This window comes from Oryzias melastigma, linkage group LG20, assembly GCF_002922805.2.
Source record: "Oryzias melastigma strain HK-1 linkage group LG20, ASM292280v2, whole genome shotgun sequence".
In the NCBI taxonomy this organism is placed as follows: domain Eukaryota; kingdom Metazoa; phylum Chordata; class Actinopteri; order Beloniformes; family Adrianichthyidae; genus Oryzias; species Oryzias melastigma.
The window spans coordinates 23,531,030-23,540,779 of NC_050531.1; the positions used below are offsets into that span (position 1 = coordinate 23,531,030).

Genomic DNA, 9,750 nt, shown 5'->3' on the forward strand with positions numbered 1-9,750 from the left:
AAAGTGGAAACAGACAGTCAGCATATTGCTAAATGGTCAGGAATGCTCTATAAAATCAGACATGTGATTTGGTGACTGTGTTTGACAATTGCAACAACTAGTTTGGCTTTTTCCAATCATTTTAACTGTAAAGGAGATTTCTCCAGGAAAGAGACTGAATATATTTCTTTTAAATTCAATTAAAAACAATAATTCAATTATTGTTTTATATATCATTATCATTTGTGGATCGATTTATATGTTTAGATGTTCTTCTGTTTCTTATTTTTTGGTTTCTAAAAGAGAAAATTCATCTTCTGACGTGTTATTGAGTGAAACAATCTGACAAAATGTGTGTTCAGGAAATGTTTTATGCCGGTTAATAAAGATTCTTGTATGAGACGCGTTCATGTTTTTATTACTGATGTGGAAACAGGAGATGAAATATGTTAGAAATGAATCGGAGCTGGTTTACAGCTGTGGGTTTGGAGGGAGTTTATGGTTCATTGGGTCTGGGTGTGTTTGCATGTTTGGCCACAGAGAAAAGTGCTGACCTGTTCTACCTTCAGATTTCATTTTATTTCCATTTATTGAAAGTGATTTGAGTGTAAAACAAAAAGGCAGAATGGTCATAATGTGTTTTGAGTCACTAAGAGACTGAACTGACTGTCTTATAACTACAGAAACAAGACGTGTTCAAACTCAAAACATCAACGTAATAAACTACAATTTTAGCAGTTCTCTTTAGACAGCTGGATGTCAAACACAATCTAAACTCAACCAATTTAAAATATTTAGATTACTTACTTTGAAGTTCAAATAATTAACAGCAACACAAGTGAAGTGTATTATCCCTTTGTTGTCAGTCATTTATTCATGTACCTTTAGGTATTCTTGCAAAAAGAAAAGCTTCTCGTTGTTTTTAGCTTTTAGGATGGACAAGGTATTTTCCAGCAGGGAGGCAGAGAGTTTTTTACAGGCTCAGCCATGAAGACATGAATATGCAGACATGCTTAGGACACCTCAGATGAGTACTGAATAAATAAAATGTGTATTGTGAAAAATGTATGGGATTGTCGAACGCGTATTGAACGGTTTTATATTGAATATTGTTGCATCCCTAGTATGTTTAGATCTGGTGCAAAGGCTTATTGTGATCTAGTACTGATTCTCCAAAGATCTGATGTCAGTTATGTAAAAATGAAATAAAATGGATTCAAACTTCAGAGGTTTAAAGCAAAACATTTATTAGTGGATGATAAATCAATGAACAGAATTTATGCTGCCACCTACTGTTGTATGTGGTAGAACATCTGGTAACCAAACCCTAAATCAACTTTTTTTTGGTCTGAACTCTATAAATGGGCCATTAAAAGTGTTGTCTTTTGTCAAAGTTTTAAAAAATTAAAATAAACTTGATTATTTCATGAAAACATGTCAAAAACCGACTGTGTGCTGCCCCCTATAGGTTGAAATGAGGTATTGCAGTTGAGCTATGACTGTAAAGACTTTTAAAGGTAAAAAGAGGAAATTGTAAAAACAAATATATATATATATATATATATATATATATATATCTTTAATTCATCTTTAGAACTGGATGAATGCTTTTGGGGTTTCTGAAGCCAGCCAAGCTACTGCTGGGGTTAAGGTGAAGATTCTGTTCTATATGACAACAAACAGAAAAAAAAAATATTTTACAGAGGCAAAATAAACATAGATACGTGTCGAAATGTGTAAAACAAAACCATACAAACCTGAAGGTACAATTTTGATCATTTTTTAATCGATCTATATTAAATCGATATATATTATCTCAGCAGACGAACAGCAACTGCTTTCTTAAAACATATGAATGAATATTTTCCATTTTTTTAATTTATGGTAGGGTTTTTTTGGAGGAGAGGCACTATGCTGAAATCTACATGGTCACTGATGCAACACAGTTTTTTCTGAAAAGTACACCACTAGTTCCAGATCAGACTTCCTCTGTGAGGAAGAAGAAAACACGCTGAAACAGAAGACGTGCAGATCTGAGAGTCTGCAGACTCATTTGATGCATTTGTCTGTTGTTTGGCCTGAAGCTAAACAAAGCAGTTTGGTGCTGATTACTGTCTGTGTGCATGGAGGCATACATCTATGAAACAAGTGACTCTCAGGTGGAGATTTCCATGAATTCCAGACAGAATTTTTTTACGATTTACTCTACTAAATGCACAAATCAAACATCTTAAATGTTCTCAGGTGTCAGAGGATTATTTCAAACCAGTTACCATCTCTGTTGACACAAGGCTCAGAGACCAGAGATACAGTTGTGTCAGAAAAAATTTTCTCAAATTAACAAAAAAATCTGCTTTTATTTATTTGAAAATTCTGCAGGGGAAACTGTTCATGACTAACCTATGCTAACTATTAAAACTAAAAAAAAGTTTATAGCTTGTACAAATAAAGTGCGTAGGTTGACAAAAGTGAGCGGTCTCTGGTCACATACAAGATGGCGCCAGAGTAAATCTGCAGCCGGAAGCGGAAATTTCGTAACTTTAAAAAACTCTTTAAAAAATTATATCTTAAAAACTTTTCAGAACTATCCGCTTTTAAGCTTTTAAATGTGAATAAACTTTTACTGTTTAACAGTTTAGTGTGCAAGATGAGCTTCAAATGCACAGAGAATGTTAACTGTTTTATTTCTTTCAAGTCTATAATAACAAGTGTTCACATTTTTGTATCTACACCCGTTTTCCTCTGGTATAAAAGCCAGATTTGTGGCCAGGTTCTCTTGACTAAAGTCAGTACAAAAGGAACTGTTCAATGTTTTATGCATAATTATTGTCAAAACCCTCATAATGATGTCACAAAAACTATTGACAATGGCGGAAAAAAGTGTTTGTTATAGTTTATTTCTAAACATACAGACTTTTATAACTGTCATTTTGAGTCAGCTGAAGAGTTGCCTTAAAAACAGCCAAATATGACTAATATGAGACGTGGACTGAGTGACCCCTCCCACCTGCCGTTCCAAACAGGAAGTACCTGCTGGCTCCAGGAAGCCAAAATCCTATAGACAGAGAAATAAGCAGTTATTACTCAGTCATTCTATGAAGAACCGTTCTGGTTCTGATACCTTTTTAACTTCTTCTTGATGACGCACATTCTTTTCACAATATTTTCTGTAGTGCAAGTTAGTCAAGTTATAAATTATTAATCAGATGCTTCTATAAAATGTATTGACTGGCCCCAACATGGTGGTGACTGTATTGGGAAAAAATGGCAAATGAATTGACTTCATTTTCTCGGTTCCAGAAGTAAGCCAGTTACTATGGATGACGTCACACCAAAGTCCAGTTCTCCTATACAGTCAGTAGTCCATCTATGGGTACATCAATCTGACAACATTCAAAGGATTCAAAGGATTTATAATGTCAGACCAGTGGACAAATTAATGTCACTGGCAGAGATTGGAACTCAGGTCCCGGGGAAAAATCTAAACAAACAAATAAAGTAAACATATAGAACACAACAGTCACACAGAGTTCAGCAGCCTGACAGCTTCAGGGAAGAAGCTGTTTCGGAGGCTGGTGGTTCTGGATCTAATGCTCCTCAGCCTCCTGCCGGATGGGAGTGGTTGGAACAGACCATGTGCCGGGTGGGTGGGGTCTTTGATTATGTTCAGACCCCTCCTCCTGCATCCTATGATGTAGAGGTCAGTGGTGGTTGGCAGCTCTCCCCCCACAGTTCTCTGGGCGGCTTTTATCACACGCTGCAGAGCTTTCCTCTCAGCGATGGTGCAGCTGCCGTGCCACACAGTGATGCAGGTGCAGAGGACGCTCTCCACAGCAGCATGGTAGAAGCTCATCAGGGCTGAGCCTCCAAGTCCAGCCCGCCGCAGCTTCCTGAGGAAGTACAGGCGCTGGTGGGCCTTCTTGACCAGCTGGGAAGTGTTGGTGCTCCAAGAGAGGTCCTCGCTGATGTGCACACCCAGATACTTACAGCTGGAGACAAGCTCCACTGGTGCTCCATCGATGTGAAGGGGTGGGGCGTCTGCTTTTCCTGAAATCTCCCACCAACTCCTTGGTCTTCTTCACGTTGATGCAGAGGTTGTTCTCTCTGCACCATTGCACCAACATCTCCACTTCCTCTCGGTAGTCAGACTCAACGTTGTTGCTGATGTGTCCTACTACCACTGTGTCGTCTGCAAACTTGACTATATGGCAGCTGGGGTGTCTCACCGAGCAGTCATATGTCACCAGAGTGAACAGGAGGGGGTTCAGCACACAGCCCTGGGGTGTGCCAGTGCTCAGGGTGAGGGTACGGGAGTTGGTGTTGTGGATCCTGACAGTCTGTTGTCTATTTGTCAGGAAATCCAGAACCCAGTTCCCTAGTGTGGGGGTCAAGCCAATATACTGTAAACACAGAACTAACTCTGCACACATTTTTCTTTTTTGACTGATTGAAATCATACTCTTTATCCGTCCTGTGACTCATGCCCTTACCCCAAACACTCAATCGCACAGGGCGCCAAAATCCAAAACACAACTTGCGTCACAGACTGAACAGGATAAACATTTATTGAACACTATAAAACTACATTTTTAAAAATTTAAAACTGAGACTTTTTAACATAATTATGAACTAGATACATAGCATTAATTGTGATAATGCTGTAAGCTGAATCTGAAGTTGATAGCAGAAATCACTGAAAAAAAAAACTAGGTTAGTCGAAACAGCTAACATGTAGATGAAATATTACCTAAACTTCCAAACAGCCAAAAAACTAAAAGAAAGCCAAAATTAGTCAAAACAGCCAGCAAGGTCAAGTGGGTCCCAAATAGTTTAAAAGTAGGCAGAAAATGTGGGCCCCAAAAGGGTTAGTCCTTAGGGGTTAGCTTGATGCAGCGGAGCTCGCTAGCTAAATAGAATTGAGCTTGCTACAGTGGAGCTCGCTAGCTTAAAACAATGGCGCTACAAAGGAGTGTGACATTCTGCTTCATATGTGGAGCTTGCTAGCTCGACACAGCGGTGCTCCCTTGCACACTATGCTGTCCACCGCACGGCTGGCTAGCGTAGCGAGCTAACCCACTGAGTGCCCACTTAAGCCAATGTGGGCAAACACAGGTGGATCCACCACAGAAACTGGACAAACCCATTGGGGCCACATTTTCTGCCACTTTTAAACCACATGGGGCTAACTTAGCCTTGTGGGACAGAATAGCTTTATTGTCATTGTACAGTTGGATTAAAACAATTTATAAATTCATATTTATAAAATTGATCACTTTCTGTGTCACAACTTTGTTGTGTGTTTAATAATGACAAAAGATCAGAGTTGAATGAAAACCAGCAGCTCATCAGCAGAGATTGTACTGCAGGTCTGTGTGTGTGAGACACCTTTAGATAAGAACTGAAAGCAGAACTACAGGTTTCTTTGATGTGCACACACACATGTTAGTGTTTCTGATCTCAAACCCTTTAATCATATTGTCATTCTCTCTCTAACTGTACCTTCATACTCGATCATCCCATTTCTGACAGTTAATGAGACTTGTGAGATCCCACTTTATAACAGGACATCCCATAATATGTAACCACACTGAGTTAGCGTATGTCAGTGTGTGTGTGCTGACATCTCAGCGCTGATGGATGTGAGAGTTGGAGGTGATGGAGCTCCATCAGGCTGCAGAGCTTCTGATTGCTGCTGTTTCTGACTCTGAGCAGCGGTTAATGAGAAGCTGAGTGACGCCATCAAAGTCCAGGGTGGCGAGCCCCCGCCTCAGAGGACGCAATCATTCTGCGAGTGAAGAAGCAGTTTAATCGCTGCTCCATCATGACACTTTAAACACTCGAATCAAACCCTCCCCACGGCGTGACTCACAGTGGAGGAGTGGACGCCGCAGGTTGTTAGGCTGTGCGTACAGGCCCGCTGGTTCTCAGCCTGTCAGCTCTTACTAAACTTCAACCCAAAACATCACGACCAGCACTAAAGGAGTCTTTGAATTTGAGGAAGTCAAACAGTTTCTTTCATTCTTTTAAGTCATTTAAATTTTCAGCTTCAGCGTTTTTAGCTATCAATTTAAGCATCTTTAGCAGACAAATTCAGCTTACAGTATTCTCTATTATTATCACAGGTAATACTATATATCTAGTTCATAATTATGTAAAAAAGTTACGTTTTTAAAGTTTTAAAAATGTAGTTTCAGAGTGTTCATTAAATGTTTATCTTGTTCGCCCCGTGACTTGAGGTGTGTTTTGGATTTTGGCCCCTTGTGTGATCGAGTTTGACCCCCGTGAGGTTTTCTTCTCAGAACCGTTGGTTTCCTCGGTGCTGCTAAAGACTGTAGATCCTCTGTAACACTTTCGCAGCAGCCGTGCTGTTGAAGGGCATTCAGAGTGAGGCTCAATCAACAGGAGACTCAATTATGACACGGAAACTGTTGGAAAACAGCGGAAAGTTGAAGGCAGGAGTGATTAAAGGCGCCTCCTCTGTGTGTCTGCAGCTGGTATACCGGGCCAGTCAGCAGCAGGATCAGGATGAGAAGATGGCTGGCTGTGTGTTTCCAATGGGACCAGAGAGCTTTCAGCGCTTCACGCCGGACTCCCTGGCGGCCATCGAGCAGCGCATCGCCCAGGAGGAGGCCCGACGCAAAAAACAATACCAGGAGGTACGTGCACACCCCCCACACAGCCGGGTCCTCAGAGGCGGACGAGTCGCCTCATGTTCTGGACGCCTGTGTGCAGGACCTGGGCGACGTGGAGCTCCCCCGACCCCGGCCCGACCTGGAGGCGGGAAAGCAGCTGCCACGCATCTTCGCTGACATCCCACCTCATCTGTTGGGCGTCCCCCTGGAAGACATCGACCCGTTCTACTTCAAAGACAAGAGGGTAGGTCTGCACACGCGGAGGGTTCTGTTGAGGAGACAAAGATCACACACTGTTAGTGTACATCACAGTTCACTTTAGCAGCAACACGTGTTCAGGATCCTTATTTTGATGGGTTACTTTTTTGTTTTCATTGTTCATTGCTCAGTCAAAGCTGCTCTTGAAGCTCGTGTGTTCTCAAGGACTTCTGAAGGTTTTCCAGAGCGGACAGCTTGTGGGACTTGATCAGGAAGTACAGCGTTGTCGTGTCTTCCTGAAAGTGTTTAACGTTGGAGCTTTAGCTCCAGTGGTGACATTCCTTCAATTACTCTAAAACCGTTTACGCAATTGACGTAATTCTAGTGGATTCTGAAGCGGAGAAAACCAACATTGTAATGATGTGCAACACTTCACGTTAGTCGTGTATTGGCTTTAGTGCAAAGCTGAAATAGAAAGACGCTTTTCTCTGCATAATCTGATTCACTGTGAGCGCGTAAAGGGTTAAAGAGTTACTGTACGGCAAAGATCATGTGTTGCTTAGATACCCAACGCTGAGGTGCAAAAGGTTGTAGGTTTGATTCTGGCTCTGCCTGTCCGTGTCCTGAAGTGTCCTTGAACCTCCCATTGCTCTGAGCATGGCAGATCAATGCACTGATAGTGTGTGAATGTGTGTGTGAAAGTGTATGTGTGTGACCACAAAGTGCTTTGGGCCTTAATGAAGGTAAAAAAAGTGTTATGTTGCATCAAATACCAGAAGGGCAATAGAACACTAGAGGAAAAGAAATAATGGAATATTGGAGGGTAGAAAATTCTGTTCTCTGATTTGTGTCTGAGTTGTTGTGTGTGTGTTCATGAATATGTTTGTCCCGCTGTGTGTGTGTGCAGGTCCAAAACATATTTTTTTTGTATCCCTAATTTACTGAAAATCATAACATAATTAGGGCTGGGAATCAATCAATCAAAAAAAAAATCTAATTGCAAATCTTGAAAACATTAATTGCGATTAATCGCCTTTTATCTACAAATAATCATAATATTACATCACACACAAAATTGTGAATTTAAGACTCCCACGATTAGTCGACTAATCAACGACTAATTTAATAGTCGATTAGTCGTTACTTTACATAAAATGGAGTCAGAGTGTAGTAAAGTTGAACAAAGTTGTGAGGCTTCAGCACCAAAAAATGTACTTTTTCTATATTTGAGTCAGTGAGACCAAAACTTTATTTTTAGTGAAAAATAATTCCTCGTTCAGATGCTGACCTCATTTAATTGTGTGATTGTTTAATAAACATTTACACTATAGTGATTCTCCTGCTCTTTTCTGTTTGTTTTTCAGCATGTAAAACTCAATCACAGTTTCAGTGATTTCATCAATCTTGTTATCAAAACTTTCAGCTCGTTCAGGACATTCCTGCTTGTATTTCTGGTATTCATAAACTTTATGGTTTTTGAAATATTGAACAAAACATTTCCCATAGAAAATGAATGAGAAAGTCTTAAAATTTCAACATTTTAAGTAGATTAGCAACAAGATTTTAAATATATTCATGTTATAAATATGCTTTCATCTTTTATGGTAATTCTCCAAAAAGTTGGAGTTAAGTTAATATTTTACCAACATGCTAACATTTTTGGCTGATTTGTTATCTTCTGGGATTTTTGGGTTAATTTAGAGTTTAGCTTCTATTCTAGCAACAGGCTAATTTTTTCCACTAATTCAGTTTACTGAGGAATTTTAAGCTATTTTGGAGTTTAGCTAGTATTTAAGCATCAAGCTAGATTTTTTGGGCTAATTTGGTATCTACTAGGGCTGTGGGTCATTGCTTAGGTGGCGATCCGGTTCGATTCACTAATCAAGCTCAACGATTCACAAATCGAACCACGATTCTTACTTTTTATTATAATGTTTATTGTATGTCTATTTACTGCATGGATGAAAATTGAAGTGATTTGCATGTTATCATCATTTGTACTTTCATTTAGAACAGGAGATCAGAATGAACAAAACTGATTAAAAAAACACAAAGATTCAGACAGGAAGAAATTTTGTTTTTCATTTGAAACTTTTATTTTTTAATCAATCTTCTGGTTCAGCAGTAAAACAACATAAAAGGATAAAAATCACTGCTGTTTTGGATTATTTAACAACAAAACCTGAAAATGTTCTCCACAGTTTTCTATCCTCAAAGTTCTTCAATATTTTACGTTCTAAGCATTACATATTGGTGCAGAGCCCATATGAAAAAAGTATTTTTTTCAGCAGCAGAAACGTTGATTACATCCGCCTTTCAGCAGAGCGAGGCTGCGTTTCTTCAAAATAAACTGGAGTTTCGTTAATTACGTCAATTGTTGAAAAGTTACCATAACCAAAATAATGTAAACACTGGAGCTAAAGCTCTGATGTTGAAGCTAATTCATTTTTCAGAAGAGATGCCCGAGAGCGGAACTTCAGTCTCAGTTTTTGAAAGGAAAAAAGCTCTCGCTAGTTTTACTTTGAAAACCGGAAGTTCCACCGCCACGAATATGTATTTATTTACGATTGAAGTACCGCGGCTTTTTAGGCTTTGTTTTAGTTCTAAATCTTAAAATCCTACATTAATCTGCATTTCAGAGCAAAAATACATCGTCCCAAGATGATATTATGATCATATTTTACTACAATTTACTACATTTATAAAGATCGATCTTGGACGTCACGAATATCTGTACTAGAATTTTCGGGAGGAAATCGTGAGTATTCGAGCACCAGGATTACAGCCCTAGTATCTACCGAGTTGTTTTATGCTAATTTTGAGTTTAGCCAATATTTTTAGCAACAGGCTAACGTTTTTGGCCAATTTAGTATACTGAGGAATTTTAGGATATTTTGGAGTTTAGCTAGTATTTAAGCACATAAGTACTTTTAGCTAATTT

General features: G+C 39.3%; 1 protein-coding gene across 4 annotated transcripts in view; it reads left to right on the plus strand.

The window, feature by feature from the left end:
• The window catches only part of LOC112141573 (sodium channel protein type 4 subunit alpha), a 261,117-nt gene that overhangs the window by 45,868 nt on the left and 205,499 nt on the right, over positions 1-9,750 (plus strand). For 3 of the 4 annotated variants that reach the window (XM_036217311.1, XM_036217310.1, XM_024264726.2), the window contains exons 2-3: positions 6,471-6,635; positions 6,712-6,855. In XM_036217311.1, the coding sequence (XP_036073204.1) occupies positions 6,513-6,635; positions 6,712-6,855 (267 nt within the window). In that variant the 5' untranslated portion in view covers positions 6,471-6,512. Of the gene's footprint in view, positions 1-6,470; positions 6,636-6,711; positions 6,856-9,388; positions 9,568-9,750 lie in introns of those variants that run through there. The other variant, XM_036217312.1, reaches the window with a different exon arrangement.